This window comes from Gobius niger, assembly GCF_951799975.1.
Source record: "Gobius niger genome assembly, chromosome: 7".
NCBI classification, from domain to species: Eukaryota; Metazoa; Chordata; class Actinopteri; order Gobiiformes; family Gobiidae; genus Gobius; species Gobius niger.
In genome coordinates, this window is record NC_136858.1 from 25465000 (window position 1) to 25488572 (window position 23573).

At 40.5% G+C, this 23573-nt stretch overlaps 1 protein-coding gene across 1 annotated transcript in view; it reads left to right on the forward strand.

Annotated features, from left to right (window-relative positions):
* The window catches only part of itga9 (integrin, alpha 9), a 96543-nt gene extending 76181 nt beyond the window's left edge, over positions 1-20362 (forward strand). The window contains exons 19-28 of the mRNA XM_079559716.1: positions 2800-2886; positions 3130-3209; positions 3286-3369; positions 5942-6050; positions 7265-7372; positions 10311-10436; positions 10502-10621; positions 10701-10796; positions 17125-17244; positions 19502-20362. Coding sequence (XP_079415842.1) covers positions 2800-2886; positions 3130-3209; positions 3286-3369; positions 5942-6050; positions 7265-7372; positions 10311-10436; positions 10502-10621; positions 10701-10796; positions 17125-17244; positions 19502-19600 — 1029 coding nt within the window. The 3' untranslated portion in view covers positions 19601-20362. The remainder of the gene's footprint in view (positions 1-2799; positions 2887-3129; positions 3210-3285; positions 3370-5941; positions 6051-7264; positions 7373-10310; positions 10437-10501; positions 10622-10700; positions 10797-17124; positions 17245-19501) is intronic.
* Positions 20363-23573: the final 3211 nt, after the last annotated feature.

Here is a 23573-nt window from a genome sequence, read left to right on the forward strand (position 1 = left end):
AGTGAGTCATTTCAGACCAAAGTAGATCAAGAAGTGAAGTCTTTGTACAACTAACATCAGCAGACAAAACCCAACACAAAATGATAGAAATATCTGGTGAGCACAAACAGCTATAACGAGGCTTTATTGACTTGGCTTCCATCGAAACCAATTAATGCAATACATTTGGTACACAGGTAAGAGTATTTTTTACTTGTAACTGTTTTGTAAATACAGTACAGCCAACACACTCTTTCAACCTCTTTCCTTTATCACTTCTGGATGGGAATTATAAACATGAGCTAAAGTTTGGCACTATGGACTTTTATATGACTCACTCATTTGGTCATCAGTGTCTATTGTCTCGAGGTTGTGCTGGTCTTGAACAGTCTCTTAGATGTTAAAATGTCATACTCAAATGTACTATATGCTTTATCAACTCCAACTCTTTTACCCAAATCTAAAGGTTTACGGACTATAGGCCAGGGTAACGCCTCATTTGACAGCTATAAAACTCCTCTAAACTAATCTTTTTCCTCACATTGTTGTCACTTTTTTGACATTTTTTCTCATCACTTTTTTGTTGCGTTTCCGTCACTCATTTTTGTCACTTTTCTGTTATTCTATTCTCTATTTTTGGTCACTTTTTTATCTTTTTTGATCACTTTTCTGTTGCTTTTTGGTCAGGTTTTTTGGTCACTTTTCTGTTGCTCTTTTGTGGCTTTTTAGTTATGTTTTCATCACATTTTTGTCACTTTTTCATCTCTTTTTTTTCTCACGTTTTTGCCGCTCTTTTGTTGCATTGTCGAATTTTTGAAGCTCTTTCCACACTTTTTTTGCGAAGAAGCTTTCTGATTTGGGTAAAGCCAAACTGGAAAAAAATGTGCTCAGTTCAGGTGGGGGTTAAGAGGTTAAAGATTTGCTGAATGTCTCTCTCCATTTCTGACACTGTCGTTGACCCGACCATCCTCCATGTAATGATAATAGTAAAATCGATCTGATAATTGACTCCAAAATCACAAAGCACAGACTCAATCACTTTCAGTAACTTTGCTGTTTGTAAACCAAAGCCAAGCTCCATCGTCAGCCTCTATTTTATCATACAAAGTTGTCACGCTCTTGAAATATGGCTGCCCGGGATTATATTTTGAGAGCAGGAGCTTGGCAGACAGCCCCTGAGTGAACTCTCTCTGAAAGAATCTCTCTCCTCGTCAGGTCAAGGCCCAAGTGTTTAGACAGTGCAGCCGGTGAAGCTCCATATTGTTTAGATAAGCTTCCAAACATACGGGCTGCAGGCCGTCCCATTACCCTCCCGCTGGCTGCGTGTGTGCCATCTCTGCTCTGTACATTCTTAGTTTAACCTAATTTAAGACTTCAATAAGGCCCAGGGACCTGTTCTTCTGACAGGAGAAATCGGACTCCTGAGAAAACCGTAGGACCTCAGTAGGATGTGTTTCCAGGTGGGTTTCAAAAGCGGCTTATTCGCACCTTTGTAAAACCAAATAATGGAAATAGTTAAACGATCGGTATAGATTTTAATCTCCATCTCTATCCATGAATCAAATCTGAGGCGACTTGCACAGAGAAGTCATTCATTTTCACAAAACACAAGCTGCAGGCAAGAAGAGTGAAGTGTTGTAAATAATGTAGTAAACAATGGAGAGACGGATCAACAAACCTTCTCGTTTTTGGAGAGAGAAACGTGTATTGAGCTCATGCAGATCATTTTTCTTCAACAGATTTCTTTTCGATTAGGTTTTAGTTGGCCGACCAACTTAACGACCTTAATGATCCCTGTAAAGATGGATTTGACAGAAGATGTTTTGGGGGAGTAAAAAGTGATATCAAATGCAGCCGTCTTAACCTCTTACTTAACAGTGTAATGCCTCATTTGAAAGCTAAGACCTATAAGTGATGCGCTTTTTTGTCATATTTTTGTTGGGTTTTCTTTTGTCACGTTTGTTGCCTTTTGTCGTGTTTTTGCCATGTTTTTGTCACTATTTTGTTTCTGTTGCATTTTTGTTGCTTTTCTTGCATGTTTTTTGTCGCCTTTTCCTCACTTTTTTTTTTAGCTTTTAGATTTGGGTAAAGCCAAGCTGGAGAAAGTGTGCTCGGCTCAGGTGGGGGTTAAGAGGTTAAAGGGACATGCAGAGTTTAAAAATGTTAAAACTAAGTATTTTCCTCCCCCTACATGTTCCAGCCATGTCCTAATGTGTAGAATGAGCTCAGACCTGTTCACCTCAACTGCCTCTAAAATCCTGCACTGCCACTCAAAAAGTTGTTACTTCGGGTCCGAATTGCCGTCATGCACGAGACTGCAGTTACGCATAAGACCTGAGGTGGCAGTAGTGAGCATAAAATGACCAACTTGCATCTAATCTCTTTGAAGAGAGTAGAACAAAACTAAAATCTCTCATGGCCAAAAAATGACTGAAGCAAGCTGGTCCAATGTTGTGTTATTTCAGGGAATAATAGAAGAAGAAGAACTTTATTTATGTAGCACCTTTCACAGTCACAGTCACAAAGCGCTTTGCATGAGTCAAGCGCTTTGTGACTATGAGTACAATTGCAACAAAGTTCTTGATCTTTGAATCCAGTTTACAAAACCAACTCTTCTCTTAAATGCCATAATGTCCCACTCTTAAATGAATGCACTTGCTGGGCTTTACGGCGTCATCAGTTCCTGTCGGTCCTGTCGCGTCGCCGTGATAAGCGCGAATGGTCATTGTCCTCTGTGCCGTCCTCTGTCATCTCGGGTCGTCGCGATTGTGGCGTCTCCAGATTGTCTGTTTGACGCGCTCTGTCTTTTTGTCGTTGCAGGAAGAGAAGGGCATTTCCTGTGCACTTGTTGACCTGGACTTCCTCAAATGCAGCGTGGGATTTCCTTTCATGAGAGCCCAGACCAAGGTAGTACGCGCAGCTCCAAAGTACAACTGTATATTGAGGACTTTACATTTTTCCTACATGTCCAGTGGCCTCTCCTGCTTGAACCCCATTCTCTTGTTATTCTATTTAATGGACTGTTAATGAAATACGATGCTTCCGTTTAAAAATTGGAACTCATTTTCATATGACCTTGTGCACAAAGGCTTCAACACCTGTCACTCTCAGCTCGACTTATATGAATCTTCACATTTTCTGTCCCTCCAGTATCATTTTGCGGTGATTTTCGACACCAGCCAGCTCTCAGGAGAAAACAGCACTCTGCAGTTTTTGGTTCAAGCAAAAAGGTCAAATATCAAAACTTCTTTTGATTTTCGATCATGTACCACCCAAAAACTAATGAGGGTATTGTTGTTCTTGCAGTGCCAATCCTGAGCACAAACTCCACGACAACACACTGGACCTTTCTATCCCTCTGGTTCACGAGACGGACACCACCATCACAGGGTAAGACTCTAGAACGGAACACAAGCAGGTCAGCGTTGGTATACATAGATAGAACAGAGCCGTCAATGTATCTGTCATTGTTTCCAAGACATTAGACCAGGGGTGCGCAAAGTGGGGCCCGTGGCCAAATTTGGCCCTCCGAAACAATTCTGTTGGCTCGCCTGAGGGTAACCTACTTTTGCGCTGGCATGACTAATTCCAACTCTCTCCTATTCATTCTCAATGGTAAATATGGATGTAGTACACTTTTTGGCCACCAGCATCAAATTGGGGGCGCTGTTTCACTCCTTTCGCAAAGTTAAGGAAAACACCGTTGTGGTGTCTTGGTGTTTATCAATCACAGAGTGTTGTAGCATAAACTTTCCCAGTTTTCCAACTTTTATTGCAAAGGTTGTTGACATCGACAAAGATACATGTCAAACATTTACTTAAAGAGGGGGTATTATGCTTTTTTCAATCATATGGCACCAGTATATATCACACTACAATGATGACCAAACCTTCTGTTGGTCTGTAAATGCACTAAATTAAAATAACTGACTTGTGTAAAATTGCTCTCTCAAAATGGCTGTAGCGAATGTCTTGAAATAGACCTCTGTCTCTTTAAGAACCTCCTCCCTCCACACGCTGTTTGTGGCATCAGTGGGGAGGGGGCTCTGCTGAGGAGCAGTGGTTGGTTACTCGGCTGGTGACGAAAGCTCGGAGGCGTCTCCAGGAGGTGGAGGCGTTCCTAGGAGGATCCCTAAAATGGCTGCCATCAGAGTTTTTACAGATTACTCAAAAATACGTGAATGTGCCAAGGCAACACTTCAGGCATGTTTTTAATGAGGGAATGACATAATGACATGATGTAAAGCTTGAAAAAGTCAATTTTGCATAATACCCCCCCTTTAACTTAACTTTACTTAACAAATGAATGAGGTAAAGTCACTGTAGGTACTGTAGATATAGGTGTATTTGTTTACATTTTGTGCTATATTGCTACAATAGTTGATTTTGTTCTAATAAAACTAGGCTTTTTGCCATAGTTAACATTTATATTCATGTAGCATGGTATTTGCATATATAGAATCAAATGCAAATGTATACCGGAAAAGAAAATAATGTAACTCTTATTATAAAAAAACAGGGGTGAAAGGCATTCTCTCATGTCTCTTTCTTCAATCGATGAATTCACAATTGCCCTGTCTATCAATGTCTTGGAAATATAAAAGGCTTGTCCCAAAATTCTGAAGTTGCTCAGTTTGTAAAGTATTCTATTAAGAACTAAAGGCACTATACAAATTATCTTTTGTCCTCCTTTTGTATATTGCAAACTGTCTGTTTAATTATAAAGCATTTGTATCAGTTTAATGAACTGACAATGACCCTGAAAAGTGACCCTGCAAGTTGTGAAATGTGGTGATAAACTCGTACCTGTGAAGAATCTGAATATTACGAATATGTTAGAAAAGTTAGGAATGAGTTTGGACCAGAACTAATATTCATTTAGTGGCTTCCTCTTTCATTGTTTGTAATCAAAAATCAGGTATGGAGGCTTTTACGTTGACCTTGCACAATAAAAGCTTGTGCTGTTTCCCACAATAATAAGAGCCATGTTCTGAAAGGCCTTGCATCAGGGAAAAGGAACAGGAAAAGGCAGAACACAGTGGAGTAGATTGTCATCTCAAAACACCAGTTCTGCCAATTCTTAAGATGATTATAGATTATCAAATAAAAACCAATAGGCTACACTATGTAAAGAGTAGATTAAAAAAACTAGGGCTGTCAAAGCTTTAATTCACAATTGATCGTAAAAAGAATTTATTGCGATAAATTAATGTTGTGACCTTCTGTATATGAGCACACACATGACCTGAAAGACAAAGCACTTGTATTATAGTGTAATCCAGCTTTTCCCATAGAATCATGAAACTGTGAGTATTTGGTGAAATGTGAAGCAAAGCTTTACATTTGAGTGTTTTATGTCGGCCAAGTATTAATAATGAATATAATTATTTGAGAAAAATTGACTGAGATTAATTGAGATTAATCGGATTTCACAAGTGCGATTAATCGTGATTAAAAAATGTAGGCAGGGAAGTGGAGAGTTCATCTTCCTCACAGCCTGGTAGATGAAGCTCTCTGAAGCCCAGATTGAGACTCCACAGTCTTCACTTCGATGACAGGGCAGGAGATGCTGTGAGAAGGGTACAGTCTTCAGGACAGCATTTGTTTCATTACACTGAGTAAGACTCGGTCCATCTGGCGTTGGGAGGAGGCGAGGGAGTGTGTCTGTGTCAGTATGGGCCATGTCAACTTAAAAAGCCTTATCTGTGAGCACTTTATCATGGCTAGGGTTCAGTGAAGCGGGAGAGAGATGGGGAGCAGTGCCAGAAGTCTGACGTCTGATAAAGCTGCTGTTCTAATGTAAACGGGCCTTCGCTGTAAAAACAAAACACCTCTGACTTATATCTCTGAACATTCAAGCGCTCTGGACTGAAATGAAGGGGTTTTACCAGGCTTTTGTGGCTGTCAAAACAATTTTATTATTGTTTTATATCTGACCAAACATTCAATCTCTCCTCCGCAGTGTGGTTTCGCCAAGCTCCTTCGTTTACGGGAACACTGTGGACGCATCGCGCTTTGTGCAGCTCGAAGACATGGACTGCCATTTTCAGCCTCTTAATATAACCTTCCAGGTACTACAGCTCTGTTTGCTTTTCTCAGACTTTATTTGTGACACTGAATCAACAGCTGTCAATGAAAAGCTTCAGTGTTACTCAGCCTGAAAAAGTGTTTTATTATAGGACTGAACAGTTAATCACTAAAGTTGATCATATAATATTTTTGTCCTGTATTCATTTGTGTACTGTGACGTATAAAACCTTCTAATCTTGTACTTTAAACCTCTGCAGGTCACAGTTGGAGGGTTTTTGCGGGACATTAAAAAGGCCATAGATGCTTTTAAAAAGCATTAGATTCAAACTGGCATTAATCAACATCAATCTAAATCTTAATTTATTGGAAAATTATGACATTGCTCCACAATTATTAGTGTGTAAGTTAATTGAAAAAAATGTGGCTGTGGCCCCCACAAATGTATCAAAACATGAAAATAATTGCCAATAAGTAAACAGATAAACTGAAATTGGGGTGTGTAATGCACCTGTAGTCCTTTCTCAGTCATATTTGATGATATTTCGCCATATCATTAGCTCAATCTAACATCACCTCTGACCTGACCTTCTGAGCAGGCAAAGCTCTGGGCCCCCTGCCTGCCCCCAGGTTTGGAACCACTAGTTTAAAACACATCAGATGCAGTTTTGGCTGAAATTTACCACATTTTTGCTCAAAAGTTACCAATTTGGTCCAGTTCTCTTTCCTCTGTTTGATGAAATGTTTGCAAATCTTAAGAAATGAAATATGCACATATTTATTTTTCTGCGTTTGTGGCATTAACCTCCGAGCACATTTTCTCCAGTTTGGCAGTACCCAAATAAAAACGTATTGAATGAAGCGTGAAAATTAGATGAAAATGAACCAACAATAACATGACAACAAAAGTGATGAAAGAGCAACAAACATGTGACAAAAACGAAAAGCCACAAAAAAGTGTCAACAACACAGCAATAGCCAAAGGAAAAGTTTAGATCAGATGTGCAGGTCTTAGCTTTCAAATGAGGCACTGGCCTATAGGCTGTAAGAAACTTTTAGATGTGGATAAAGCCGAGCAGGAGAAAATATGCTTGGTTATGGTGAGGGTTAAGAGGTTAAAAAGCATTCAATTTATCTTGCTTTTCTCTGTGTAAACCCTGTAAAATGTGATACCTGAAATTAGTTATATGGAGCAAAATGTCTTCTCTTTTATAAATGACTGCAGTTTCTTGACTTTTCTCGGCCCGTTTGCTTCCAGGCCATAAACAACGGGCCCAGTCGTCTCCCAGGCTCCACCGTGGACATCCGGATTCCCAACCGTCTGGCGGGCAACGGGGTGGACATGTTCCACCTCGTCGAGACACAGGTGCGTGCCAACTCCGCCGGCACGAACTCAAATTATTTACTCAGTTCAGATCATTATTTATGAGTTTGTTCACCTGCGGACACATGTTGGCCTCAGCTTATGTCTGTCTCCCCTCGTTCACGTCAGCTGCCCGAATTCACCTTTGAGGATAATGTTATGCTCCGAAACCGGCTCAAATGGTGTTTCATGGCACGGGCAATTTGCTTCGTGGGGGGGGGAACCTCGGGGGCCAGTGAAACCGAAAGTGAAAAAATGTTGACGTAGCTACTGAAGCTTGCCGGTTCATTTTGTTTCACAACATTTTACATTTAGATAACGCAACGCAATACTCCCAGCGGGTTGTTACTGTTTTCTTAACCCTCGGGTTGGTTCCTTCATATAGGTAGGAGCTCAAACTGTTAATTGTATTTGCTGTGAATGGTGAGACAGGAGTGACTGTATCTGGCCCTCCCCCGACAAAACATCTGGAATCACTTGGAGGGGATCAGACGGCTTGCACGAAATGGGAATGGGACACCTGCAGAGCGAGCTACTGCTCCGTACCATCCCAGGCCGGGAACACACATCATAAACGCTGTTAATGTTTCGTCTGGAGTGACATATTGGACACATATTTCACAAGTAGATATTCTTACATTATATACGGGGAATCAGACATGATGTACAGGCGAAGGAGCAGAAAAGTGTTGGGTGGTTAATTTGGCAGATTTCTTAAAACTGTTAAAATAGTACTGAAGGTTAGGGTATCAAAACTAATTGCAATCAAAAAATCATTGAAGAAAATAAGAAATGTTGGGCAGAATTTTTTTTTTTTTTTTAAGCTGTTCACCAGTGTTAATTTCGTCGACTAAAATATTTAGTCTTAATTTTAGTCAAAGTGATATTTTTGGCGACTAAAATTGGACTAAAACTAAATTAAAAGTTTCTCATGAGACTAAAACTATGATTAAAATGTCCAGATATTTTAGTCGACTAAAATAAGACTAAATAAAAATGAAAAGGAGAGACTAAAATCATCCAAACTTCTATTGACTGTCTGAAAGAGCCTCATGTGTAAATTCTCTGCCAAATGAACAGGTTTGTGCTTTATCCATGTGGAGCAGCTCCATGAAGCAGAGGAACAACATTAAATATGATTATAATGAATATTATCAATGCAAAGTTGACTAAATTCGTCTTAAATTTAGTCGACTAAATTGACATGCAATTTTAGTCGACTAAAATTAGACTAAAATTGAAACGTTTTTTTTAGACTAAATCTAAATTAAATTACATTTTAGTCAAAAGACTAAGACTAAAACTAAAATAAAATATTAACAAATTAACACTGCTGTTCACAGGAAGTGACATAGATAGAGGTAAAGTTCCACAGCGGTTTGACTCATTTCCCATTGACTTAACATGGTTGGCACGGCAACAGTTTAAAATTGTTTGCCTTCATCTATGTCACTTCCTGTCGGTGTCCAATAAGGAAGTGAATTTATAAACATCACAAAAATGGCCAAACTAAAGAAAACTGGGTTCAATCTTTAGCAATGTCTTACATAAATATGTTTATGCAATTTTTTGTCTAATGAGTCATATGTACTTTAAAGATGCACTATGCAACTTTTGAAGTGAAATCTTAATATTTGTGTACATTGTATATTTACGCCACACTCCAGGATCAGTTGTTTTTGTGGGTTTGTACCAGAAACTGTCCAGAAACCCCAAAGCAATTGATTCTGGTACACTGTGAGGGAAAGCAAAGGTGCCATGCTGCACTCAGACTCACTAAAAGGTCAAATATACACAAAAATTATGATTTTTCAATCAAAAGTTGCATAGTGCATCTTTAAGTAATGGTGTGTAAACGACAAAATTTACTGTCTCCAATGTCTGTCTTATCATGGAAAAAAACTAGGGCGTTTTATTTATTTATTTTTTCTCATACAGTATTGATAGATCTCGATTTCTCAGATTTGTTTTTTGAATAAGAAAAATCAATACATAGCTGATTCATGAACACAGACAGCTCAAACGATGACAAAGGTTTCCCTTCAGTATCATTTACTGCCATTTCTGCCAAATGGCGGTAAAGCTGACAATTATAAAGCTCCATGGCAATTATTGAGATTAAACAAAGCAGGGATTGCGATTTTGATTAAATGTTAATAATTGCCCAGCCCTAAATAAAAGCAAACAACAGCTACAAACTGGAAATGCATGTAATTCTTGCATTGTTTTTCATTATTATTTAAATTCCAGACAACCAGTAACATATCTTGTGTGGAATGCTTTACCATTTGATTAAAAACAGAGATTTGATGACTGCAGCAAACCTCAAAAATACCGTGACAGGACTAACAAAAATAAGTGGGATTAATGCTGTACAGTTGCGTTGACCATGCGTATCTTATGTTATCACATTTTACACAGTGACCCGTCTTTTTCGGAGCTGGGTTTGTTCAAGGATCTGATGCAGCAGCTTTTGCTTGTTTTGGACGTTTCTGTAAAAAGCCGTAACAGGACATGAGCTCGCACTGCCGTAAAAGCTTGTGGAATGAATGACCACACATGAGGGTGGCAGCCTGGCAGACAATGAAGAGAGACATTTCCCAAATGCAGAGCAACATGGGACAGCCTGAAGAGGAAGCGGGGAAGTGCTCCCCCGGGACGTGGACGCTAAACAGACACCTTTAAATCACTCCATATGGGAAACGGGACAGGGAGGGGTAGCACCTTTCAGCTGGTTCCTGTCAGCACTGGGGAGTCGTAATGATAATGGGTTTGGGCCACTTAAGGTGACGAGAATGCTTATGTCCGCGTTTTCACTTTCAGATCTTAACTGGACTGCCCTAGATTCATTTTTGTTGCCTTTTTCAGTTCAGTTTATATGTATTTTTTAGCATGCTTGTTTAATTTTACTACAAACTATTTTTTGTAATGTTTATTCCAGGTAGCAGACGGCAGAGGGAATTGCACACCCCACAGAAACCCCACACCCTGCACCATCCCACAGGACAGAGAGAGCATCTTCCACTCCATATTCGCTTTCTTCACTAAGTCTGGACGCAAAGTCTTGGTAAGCATCCACATTTTACTTATTGCCTGAAGACAAAAGAAACATCCCTCTTTTTTGTGTAACAGGACTGCGACAGACCGGGACGCGCCTGTATGACGATCTCATGCATGCTTGGTCCACAGCTGAAAGAAGAAGTGCTAAACATAGACATAAAGCTTCTACTCAACACTGAAATACTTAAAAGGGTAATTTGGTCCTTCAATAGTTGTGCAATAGCAATGCTTTTGTGCTTTGACTCATCATCGCTGCACATTGGGCCTACAGGACAGCTCCTCTGTGATCCAGTTTGTGACGAGGGGCAGCGTTCAAGTCAGCGACCGGGCCGTAGAGGTGCCAAAGGGGCTGCCTGAGGAGATTTCTGTAAGTACAAGACGAGTGGATTTATAGAAATGAAATCTTTGGATCAGGCTGTGGCTTTGATTCTCGGGATTCTTTCAGTCACTTTGCATTGGACTAGCTCCTGCTCTGACCTAAAAGCTGGGAGCTGTCAAAATCCTCGGCATCATGTCGCGTGAAAATACTGAATCTCTACTGACCCAAATGATGCAGAATGAAGTGTATGATTTCTCTGGGAAAAAAAACTATTGTGGGGTCATCTTAAAGCAGTACTAAGTAACTCATGCCCCTTGAGGCCATAAGCACCACTGCAGGTGTCGTAGCGTTTTTTTACTCATTAATTGTCCGTGAGAGTAAATACTACACTGATAGAAAAGACAAAGGGAGAGAGGGATATTGTACATCCAATGGAGATCATTTTTGTCACTCAAACTTGGCTGTAAATACTGTTAAAGTGGCGCTAGCCCGCAGTTAGCTTTGCCCGTTAGCCTGTTTGCTTCTTCTTCGTGATTCCATTGGTGTGTACTGGTGACTCCGACCTGGAAGCAGCAAAGTTGCAATTGTGGTTTTCTGGCCAGAGACACCAGGGGGAGATGAAAGATCCCCAAGTCATCCCATCAACACTTGTATTATCCCCAGAGGGACTGCGAAAAGGATTTATTAAGGTAAACAAGTTACTTAGTACTGCTGTAAGCCCAATGTTGCTCATGAAGGGACAGACTCCTGCCATCACTACCTCAATTATATATTTTTAACCTCAAGAATGTCAAATGTAGAAAGCTATACAGTTGTCACCAAAGTGTCTGTTTCAAACATTTCTCCACAAACAATTACTGCTGAACGGCTGTACTACAAAACCACAAATGCTGTGTCTTTAAAATCCATGTGTTTATGACCACTGTACGATCAAAGGCATTTCATGCTCACACCCACTCTTCCCCTGGCCCGGATAAAAGTGTCTGCCATCCCGTTGCTGCGCATTCACCGATGCCACCGCTGTTCGTTTGCAGAGATGTGAGTGCGGAGAACAGCTGGGCCCAGAGGGTTGGTGCTCCCTGCTTTTGGGTCCTCAGCTGTGCAGCCCAAGGACAGCACACCCTTCCCCCCTCTATTGTGTCCCGCTGAGTGATTGAAATGCCCTCCAGATCAGATGCAATGATCTCAGAGCGCAGTGGAGTTCTATCATGCGATTAGGATGGTCATCGGGCCACAGCCTCGTGACCCTGGAGCTTGATGTTTGGAAAATTGCGGCGTGTATGAGCGCACCATGCCATGCTGTCAGCGCTTCCATTCCGGTAGCTATTGCTGCCCTTTTAGGCTTCAGTAAACACAGTTAGCTCGGCCCATTGTAGCCTCGAGGATGGAGTAAATACACTGTGGACTACATATTTTTCTAGCAGTGACGTTTGGAAAAAACAGGCACTGTGCATCTAATTATAACGCATATTTATCAATTGCCCCCGTGCTTATAAATTCTTCTCTGTGAAGAATTGTGATGCTGGAAATGCGTTAGGAGTATTTAACCTCTTAAGGTTAACCAAATCTAAAAGGTTATAGCCTGCAAAACTCATTTAAACTGATCCTTTTCCTCACGTTTTCGTCTCCTTTTTGAGTTTTCTTTTTTTCATTGTTTTTTTGTTACATTTTTGCTGCCTTTTAATCCTTGTTTTTGTCTCACTATTTTATCGCTTTTTAATTTGGGTAAAGCCAAATTGGAGAAAATGTGCTCGGATCAGGTGGGGGTTAAGAGGTTAACTAACAGTTTAACTTAAAGGAATAGGCCACCGTTTTTATATACTAAGAGATGTTCTTACCTCACTTTAGTCGAGTTAATATATCCCCGTCTGGTCATTGTCCGCGCGCTCTGTCACGCAAACGGAGCATACGCATACATACGCAGCCTCTCCCATATGTCACATAGCTCCGAAAAAGCTCACGATAGAAGCTACCAAGCTCTTCCACGTGTTCCCTATTTAAATAAAGTTACGTGAAGTGTTTTCATGCGAAGTATATTTACACAGAAATGTAACATGTCGATTTTATAAGCAGATAAAAAGGGGGACTATATTGTGAGGCGTAATGATACGAGGAGTAAAACGTCCGCGCAGTAACTCCTAAAGGTTATTGACGGAAGTGAGCGGGGGAAGTCTTTAGGAGTTACTACGCGGACGTTTTGCTCCTCGTATCATTACGCCTCACAATATAGTCCCCCTTTTTATTTGCTTATAAAATCGACATGTTACATTTCTGTGTAAATATACTTCGCATGAAAACACTTCACGTAACTTTATTTAAATAGGGAACACGTGGAAGAGCTTGGTAGCTTCTATCGTGAGCTTTTTTGGAGCTATGTGACATGTGGGAGAGGCTGCGTATGTGCTCCGTTTGCCTGGCAGAGCGCACGGACAAAGACCAGACGGGGATATATTAACACGACTAAAGTGAGGTAAGAACATATCTTAGTATGTAAAAACGGTGGCCTATTCCTTTAAAGTTAGTCATTTTATGCTCACTACTGCCACCTCAGGTCGTATGCGTAACTGCAGCTTCTATATTAAGCTCGTGCATGACGGCACTTCGGACCCGACTTAACACCTTTTTGAGTGACAGTGAAGGATTTTGGAGGCAGTTATGGTGAATTGTCCTGAGCTCAATGTATATACAGTATTAGGACATGGCTTTCCTAAGATGTAGGGGGATGAAAATACTTAGTTTTAACATTTTTAAACTCTGTATAGTCCCTTTAAGGTGCGTCCTCTTTCATTGTTTGTAAACAAAAAGATAATCGGGGCCTTTAACATTTGTGGGCCACACTATCCTCATGTTTCCCACTAAACTAAGTTTTCTGCTTAACGGAAATTTTGGGCAGTTCCTTCATTTTATGCTCCAGTTTTACGGAAACATGTTGTCTCAGCTTCCACCCAATGCTAGAAGTCTTGCTGCTTTGATGATCGCGAGCTCTACAGTATATGCTCACTTCTGATTACCGTATGGCATCTAAAATATAATACATAATCACACAAATTCTATTACAAACCGGAAAACACTGAAGATGGTGTAGCTTCCTATGCATGGCGACAATCTCTGCAGCCACCATTCTGTCAGCACTTAACCAGCTTCAGTAAACACTCCTTTTCCCTTTAGAGCTGTTTTAGACGCACTAGCTATAATTTGTGCTCCCTTCTCCAAATCAACTTACCCAACTCGTCCACTCAGCAGCCCGTGACAAGTAAACATGGCTTTCTGCTGGTATGCCAGTCCGTCTGCTGTGTGTCCTAATCTAAGAAACTATGCTGAATGAATATTGCACATTCCCACAATCTCCACTTGTCAATTTGGGAGTCAAAGTGCAATGGCCATTTGAGCTTTCATCTGTTTTGTATGTACGCAAGTGCTTTGGCATGTTCTCCAGCAGCATGTGCAGCAGCGCTCGAGGGGGGAGAGGGGCGCCGTTAATGTGGGAAAGAATTCAACTATACTAGAGATTAATGCGCCCGCTGGGTTTTGTCTTACAGTTGGTGTCGCATGCCACATTTGTGTCCGAGCTTTGTCATGTCGAGAATTTCAGTCTTCATTAACCCACGCTGTATTTTGCCTGTTCACTGTAGAATAGATGATAAACTCGAAACATTTACTTGTTGATATTATAAGTACTGCTGCGTTTTGCATATTATTTGTAGAGGACACATTACTAAGATCAACATGAGCGAAGTGTGTCCATTCTCCTGCTCTGTGTTTAAGCCCAGACACTCACATTAAAACGGACTTAGCTGTGGTCACGAGAAGCGCTATATTTACATCTTAAACTGCCTTTAATTGAATGATAATGAGCCTGAGTAATTGTGAGGGAAATGGTCCATGTGCTGCAGTATCGAATGGCTTCAAAGAAAGTTTCATTCAACTTAAACGACGCGATCAAAGCACTGCCATAAAGTATAATTATTCTGAACGCTCCACAGTGTTCCCATTGTGACTGATTATAATCCATTTAAACTATTTTGCATGGTCCTGAGTTTGTGCTATATTTACAATAGAAATAAGAAGCTTGTTATCCTGAGTTAGTTGCCTGAGATGGATCATCCAATAAAAGTGTCAGAGCAGAAGAAACCACGGTGCATTGTTGTAGTTTGCATTTCTTCATGTGGCCTGAGTAAGTTGGAGCAGGTACCTCTCCAGCTCGTCGCCATGGAGATGTCGACTAAAGGCAGCAGAGTCCATTCCTTGATTTCTGTGTTGAGCTGGTCATTAGGGGCGACAGTGGTGCACAGATGGTAGAGGGGATTGTCTCATGATCGGAAGGTCGGAGGTTCGAATCCCGCCTCTTGAAAGTGCACACTGTCGTTGTGTCCTTGGGCAAGACACTTCACCCACTATAAGCGCTATAAAAGTTGAGACCATTTACCATTAGGATCGTGTTTTGTACAGATGGCAACATAATCGTCCAATATGTTACACAGTGTGCCTTTAAAAACAGAAGAATATGACATGAAGGGGTGAGAAAACAAGTGTATGCTATCCAGAGGTGGGTAGAGTAGTCAAAATATTAGTAGAATATGTACTATTAAAAGGACTAGATGCAAGTTGGTCATTTTTATACTACTGCCACCTAAGGTCTTACGCGTAACTGCAGGTTCTATATTAAGCTCATTAAGCTCAAGCAGGATTTTAGAGGCAGTTGTGGTGAACAGGTCTGAGCTCATTCTACACATTATGACATGGCTGGAACATGTAGGGGGAGGAAAATACTTCATTTTAACATTTTTAAACTCCATATAGTCCCTTTAAGTATAGTGTGGTGGTATTTAGTAGAGTAAAAAAGTACTTGGAGAAAACTTTACTTGAGCACTAATAGTACTGAGTGACTATTTGAGCGTAAAGGTTTGATTTATGTTTCAGTAGCGACGCATATTATGAGAAACAAAACATGAAATAATGTGAAAACGTTTATATTATCACATTATGAAAATAGAGAATACCATAAAACATATAAATATAAATCATTATGAAGATTTATGTAAGAAGAACAGAAAAACAGTAACAGTAAGAGCAAAGACCTTTTTAAAATTACTCACGTAGAAGTAAAAAGTACTGTATGAAAAAACGAACTGCAAATACTTCAAAAAGTTAGTCAAGTGCATGTACTTGATTAAACGTAGCTCAGTACTGCCCACCTCTGATGCTACAGTATCTACAGCAACTCATGAAGTTAGTTTGAATGTGGACATTAGTAACATTATTCAAAAAACCAAGAGACTAATGCTTTTTGCAAATGAAGCACAAGTTGTTTACTGTTTGTCCTTCTCAAATGGTGGGTGGCGCCGGTGGTTTGTTTCCTGCTGAGCGAAAGGTCAGTGCTGGCCATGACCCTGTCCTCAGCCTGTCTCCCAAACTAAAATTACTTTGGAAAATCCACCAGAAATAAATATCATATTTTATGACATATTTTCACATTTTAAAATAGCATATAAGGAAATGGTTATGTTTAAAGGGCAAATTCATCATGCTATTTTCAAACACTGACTGTTTCAATTAAGTGTGATGGGATTTACGAGTCTTTGGGATCTGTTAATTTCAAAGAGCCGTTCAGAAGACAGGCTCTTTTTAATATTACATTTTAATAACATCAGCCAGATAACTCACAGTATCTTAGACGTGATCGATTCAAGGCGCAGTTTTTTTATTACAACGGGACTGATATTTACACTTTGTTTGGGAATAAAATCTTGCGCTACAACTACTAAATATACGCTACAACTGTCTGACAAATCATTTTTATTCATTTAGCTTTGACTTTAGTACAAAAAGCTTTCACTTGTTTCGCCTGCTCCATTGTTGGACTGATTCTTGTGTTCGTTCAGGGGAGTTCTGGGTAAAATTGTCTGAAAATAAGATCTGGCTCTTTTCACAATTGAGATCCGTTTCTGGCCATCTAAAAGAGCCGGTCTGTCATGAATGTCACATCACTAGTTCACCCACCCACCGAGGGGCAGCTGGTTCAAACATTGCCTTTGTGCCGGGGTCAACGCAACTACCCTCTCCAGGCAAAAAGAGGCCATCCTAATCACTAGTCAGTCCCATATGTAGCAGGGAATGGTGGCATCACAAAGGAACAAACACCTGCGAGCCACAGACCCAAGAGCACAAACTTTTACTGACTGTACAGAAACTTACACTAATGCTTACACTGTATTTAGACCTACTTTTCCTGGAATCCCTGTGATTAGGCTCGAAGTTGCAATATGTCTTCCATTACTGTTGCTCCCCGTTGCATCACCAGCTCTGTTCTCTGTGTGTAATGTGTGTATTGTCTTCAAGCATGACTCAGACACTGACTCAGAGCCTTGTGTTGTAGCTGATCTTCGAGGCGCTGCACAGTCAGGAGCCCCGGGGGTACATTGTGGGCTGGATCATCGCCATCAGCCTGCTGGTGGGGATCCTCATCTTCCTGCTGCTCGCCGTGCTGCTGTGGAAGGTAAATGACGCTGAACAAGCACTATCTGTGATCTGCCTACGTCCCCCTCTCGATAAACAGCTCTGTCAGCACTTCTTCAACACTTGGAGACTTGTTACGTGTAAAGTTGTGATTGTTACTAAGCTTGAGTTGTCCACATCAGACGAAAAAAGTGTCACTGCACTTTGAATATTTACCGTATGCTCAATCACTCGTCTACTGTCCAACCATATTTCCAACCTTCAGCCCGGCAAGTGCCTCCATGACCACTTCCCATATTGCCTCAACATTACAAGACTTGTGTTAACAAGATTTGTGTTTACAATTTTTATTTGATCTATCTGCCTGCTAAGAAACTGTTAGTTGCTGACGAAGCCTCTTGAACACTAAAAACAAGCAAGTACAGGCAACGGCTTGAGCCTCTTTATCTCCTTTGACAGAAGGAAAAACAAAGTCAGATCAAAGTGATGATGAATGAATTAAATAAAGCTGGAGTAGAAAAGCAGTTCCAGCGCAATGCCCAGCTGTATTGGGACAGCTGAGAGAGAGTGGGCGGAGCTTAAACAACCATGAAAAAGACAAATCACATTGAGGACAATAATTTACACTGCAGCGCTCACATGAAAGAGCGGCTCCAATGGGAAACGGCATCACTGCCGATGTCTAGGGGCCCGGTCCGCACAGGACTCCCTTTCTTTACCCGGTGCTCCTCTTTCCGCCGGGACTACCACGACTAAACCCTGGAATGTTGGCTCGGGGATAGACTTCCCTCAGTTCGCCGGGTCTTTCGGATCTTGCCAAAATAAACGACCCTTACAAGAGCTGCACATGTCCTGTATTGCTCAGTGCAGGAAATGCCTGAGGAGAGCGTAGGTCTGTATCAATAAACTGTATTAGTCGAAGGCGGATAAATGAACGGCGTCGTGGTGAGAGAGGCATCACCCCTGCGTCTGCCGCTCCACAGTCTCACAGCTTTGAATAAGGTGCTGTATTACATTCCTAAAGAAACACTGCATTGTGAGCCACTTGAGATGCCGCCGTCGATGTTGGTGGTTCGCTGCGTTTTCGATTATCCATTATCTTCACACTGGACACCTTACAAAACAAATGAGTATTTATAAAAGCATGCCATGTATTTTACACACGCCTCCCCCTATTGGGATAACCTCTTTTATAAGGAATATGTCCTCATAATTCTATTACTGATGCAACTACTACTGCTACTACAACTGCTATTGCTTCTACCACACTACTGCTCCTAATATCACACCACCACTGGTCAGATCTCTGAAACAAATCAGGTTGGGCCTAGGTAGTACCTGGATGGGAGACTTCACTTCACTTTATTTCATGTCCCTGATGAGGCAATTATTTTTGCAGCACAAGGATACATACAAGAAAAACAGACAAGAAAGAAAAACTTCATGCATTCACCAGTCCAACAAGATGCTGAAACCTCACAAACAACAGAGTCATTGGCAATTTCATGTACAACAATAGGACAAACAGAATACAACAACACTTCCCCTCACACAGAATTCGATGCCTGTATACTCCTTTAGTGGTCAGAGTTTAGAGTAGAGATGGCTACAAGTACAAAGGAGTATTTAAATCTTTTTTCCCCCACCAATGGAGCCCTAAGCCTTATAACCAGAAGGCATCATGAAGAGGATGAGCATCATTAGCCAGAATACTCAGAGCCTCACCTGTCCAGAAAACAGGTCAGAGGACCTTGTGGTAAGTGAATGGGTGGTGTTTGGATGGTAGGATGCTGCAGATTGGTGCAGCCACTCTTGTGTCCGATCCTCCTTACCGCCTCTTTTCTTCACCAGAGTTAAAAAACTTGTACAAGCAACAATCTTTTTCAAATATGCACTAGGCCAATATACATATACTAAAATACCTATACTCTCTTACCCACACCCCTGATAGTCCCCTGGCCCTCAAAACCTGAACTTGGACTGAACCTCGCGGTAGATTATGATTTATGTTCCCCGTGTGGCACATCCAACATCATCCAGTGCATTGGCAGGCACCTGTTGCATCATCAATCTCCAGTGGCTTTGGTTTTGAGGTTCACTAAGATCAAATATTATGATTTACTATTCTGTGCAGTCATGTAGAGCGCCGCGTTCGCCAAATGATTTGCAGTTAATGACCTGGCGACTTGTGAAACCACCGGAATGACCTCAGATACACTTTGCCCGTATCATTTTGTTTCTCGTGTTTTCTCTCGTTTGCTCATATGTTGACCCCCCCCCCCCTTTGTTTTCGGCAGATGGGCTTCTTCAGACGGCGCTACAGAGAAATCATCGAAGCGGAGAAGAACAGAAAGGACAGTGACGAGAGCTGGGACTGGATGGAGAAAAACCACTGAGACTTCACGGACTTGGAATTGGGTCTTGAAGGGTCCAATGGCATCGGGTCTCACAGCCCAGCGTCCCCCCGCAGTCTTCCATATGTGGAAGAGAGGAATTTCTCCATATTTTTTGGAGACTTTGTATTATTTTCATTGGAGCGGAGGTGGGGGTCTAGGAAACAGACTTCTGAGGTGACAGCGTGTGACTTGCCAAAGAGGACACATAAAGCTACAAAATCTCCAAGAAGAAGTGGAACTCCCGGGTCAATCCGAACCGGGATGTCCTGCGCAGAGATGTGGAAAGAAAAGCTTGATATTTCCGTGGACAACAATACCCTCAGGGCTGTGTGACAGAGCAAATTTATTTTTATACTTTCACGTAAAGCCATATTGTGCAAAAGAGGGCTTCAAGGAGAGTTGGCCGTTGCAAACATGCCCTTCCCCTGGTATGTTTTTCTAGCACTGATGTTTGATAAAATGCCTTGGCGCATAGCTTTAGTTTTTGCCAAAGATACGTCCTGTACAGTGTTGCGATTGAGGCCTGTTTGTTGTATATTCAGACATTTCCGGGAGTGAGATGGTATCGTCCCTGTATCATTTCCTGCTTATGCATATCTTGTTTTAACCCATCTGCTCAACTCCCCGCGCCCAAAGCTACTTCAGCTGGGGTTTTTCTTCACTAACACAGCTATTGAAACATCATGCCCTTATGTCATCAGTTAGGAGCTCCCAGTAATAAAAAAAAAATGTCCCGTGAGATCTTTGGCGTCAGGATGTGGTAATGAAGTCAACAGAGGAGTTTCTATTAACACTTGATTCACCGCACACACTTTGTTAAGCAGTAATTAGATTAAAACCTGCTGATGTGACTTCAATCTGAATTTAATCTGATATGGGTTTGGTTAATGAGGCGTCAGATTTTCATTGGGGGTAAAAAAAAAAATAAGCTCAAAAGATTTCAAACGGATTCGAAACGGTTCATTTTGATAATTGGTGGGAATTGCCTTGCAAATGCCAAAGAGGCTGAGAATAATTGCTCAAAGTAAGAACATAGTAATTTGACTTCCACTAATTTTCTCTCTCTGTTCATACCAATTGCTACTTTATGAGGCTAATGATGCTACACTGTTGGACTGGGGGATAAAGTGTTCTTTCTTACTTAGGGTCTAGTAGTGCATGGAGGGACCTGTGATGAAGTGTGCATCTCCTAAAATCATATAATTTTATATAACCTGTACTGTGAGCTCAACAGTCCAATTACAGTGGACTAAAATGAGCCAATTCTGGACCAGAAGAAAGCAGGACTAACTCTGGACAGAACTTGGACTAAACCAGGACCAGAACCAATTCTTAAGCACATAAACCAGAATTCACCTCTTAAACCCTGCCTTAACTGAGCGCATTTTCTCAAGATCAGCTTTACCCAAATCCATAAGGTCACAGCCTCATTTGAAAGCTAAAACCTACAAAACATCTAAATGGAGATTTTTCCGTATTTTTTTTTAAACTTTTTTTTTCATTGCTTTTTTGTTGGGTTTTCACCACATTTTTTGTCACATTTTTGTAGCTTTTTCATCGCTTTTTTGCCACGTTTTCATCCCTTTTTTTCACTCTTTTGTGGCGTTTTCCCTCCATATTATTGTCACGTTTTTGTTACTTCTTTGTCTTGTTTTCATCACATTTTTGTCACTTTTTCATTGCTTCTTTGTCACATTTTTGTCGCTATTTTGACACTTTTATTCAAGAAGCTTCAAGACAAAGCTTTACAATGTGCTCGGTCCAGGTGGGGGTTAAATTTGAGATGAAACAACAAACAGTCGGAACAAAACTAGGACTAAAACTAGACTACACCTAGATCCAGATTACAGCCAGAATACCATCACACTATACTATGAGAAGTGACATGAAAACAAATGAATCAGAACTGCCTGAGGTTTCAACAGAAGAACCTCGTGACCCCCCCAGGAGATCCCCTGCTCTATAGGAAATGATTCAGTGCGCCCCCTCCTCATGACAGGACTGATCTAGATTTATCCCGAAAACCATCCCAGACCTCCGGTAAAGGCACAATTCAATTTAGCTATTATTATGTTATTAAGTTTAACAATGAAATATGAGACGCTGCATTACTCCTCCAAACAGATGAAAGTGCATATGGGGAGTTACCTTCACCCTTTTATTGGGGCCCTGTTGGACTGAGTAACGTCCTAAAAATAGGACGAGAATGGACCGCGCTCAATCACGATGCACAAACGACCTCACTGGGAGAGCTCATTTTAGTCAACATGAAGGAATGCCTCAGCTCTGCCTCTAATAAAGTTCAAAATTTATCTCATCTGACCCCACGCAGGATACGCTTTCACAGAAGGGGGTCATCATTGCGAAATTGACAATCCCATGGAGATGTTTTATGTGACTGCGAGACAATATGAAGAAATTGCCCTAGAAACAGGTTTTATTTTGTTTGTATCAATAATGAAATTGTCAGGAGCCGTTGCATTACGAGAGATTATATGTGCAATGTTTTCCTTCAAGACACTTTAGTTCATCTCTCTTTCTCTTTATCCATTCATGGGCTTCGATGCCATTTTGAAGACTTCTGATTATCCAATGATGATTATCTCTCTGATTATCCAATCCAAAGATAGATCGGTGATGTGTTGAATGTTTATGTTTATCGCTATGGAAACCGTCCTAATATTGCATCACTTGACACACCCACAGATAGGCTATACTTTTGTTTTACAATTATTTCCACTGGTGTACGCTGTACTCACCAAACTCATGCCGAAGCTGAATGCAGAGAATCCAACACTTGACCTTTTTTCGTCTTCTTCTTTGCAAACTAAGATGGGTTTTGAATGTTGTCAAAAATTGTTCAATGTTAAAATTGTCACAATATTCCCACCTTGTTTTTGAAGTTTGGCCTTGAGTATACTACTGTCACTGAGTATCATTTCCATTATAGTTTGCTGTAAGTTTGATGTTCAAAATTGTTTAATTTCAAAGCTGTATATTTATCTGTGGATAAAATTATAGTGTGAAATTGTATTGTTTGTCTCAGTGTTTACAATGAAGTTACAATGGATTGTTAGGCAGATGGCGCCCTCTATTGGCTGCTGTATAAACTTGCCAAAAACATAAAAAGATTTTATATATATATTCTAGTTCCGCATTGGTTTCGCTTTTAGGATATTACATAAACTAGCAACCACCATCAAAGGGCATTAGCAACTCAAAATATTATGTGAAGGTATTATAATAGCATGATCCTATCTGGGCTATTTGGAAAAGCTTGAACTAAAGTTTATTTATTAAAGCCGATCATTGTAGCCTGAACTATAATAAACTCAAAATACTAAATTAGCACAATATTATGACTACTAAGAGATTAGAAAGAGTGATCTTTTCTATGGATATCTGTGAGTGGAATAAAGCTTATAAAGTTAACATTTGTCCTAAACTTGAGAATTACAGGAAAGTCTTCGTATAAGGATTTGACTGAGGATGGTAAGACTTGTTATTTGTTATGGTTGTCATTATATTTATGGATAAATATGGCATATAATTACCAAAAGTAAGACTATGATTGTTGGAACTCCTCTTATAAACTCACTTATCATTAATGAGGAACTTATTTTTTTTTAAAAACATTAAAAGATTTTTTCTTTTAATGTTGTGCAATATGGGGCTAAAATGTAATGATTGAGTACTGGGATGGATTCCTTTGATTTTACGAAAGTAACTGTATTCTAAATACTCTCAAATGAAAGTAACTTTACCAGAATAAAGTTACTCAAAATGAGTTTTCTCAGTGTTAATCCCCAACACTGAGAGCATCAACAGAAGGCTGATATGTGACTCTCATTTTGAATTGGATTAAAAGTAAAAGTTTGGAATTGGTTTAAAATAGTTTGTAGTTTAAAACGCAGAATTTCTTCCTTGGAGTGGTCAAAGTAAAGTCACACTTTTAAACATAAATGAGTGAAAG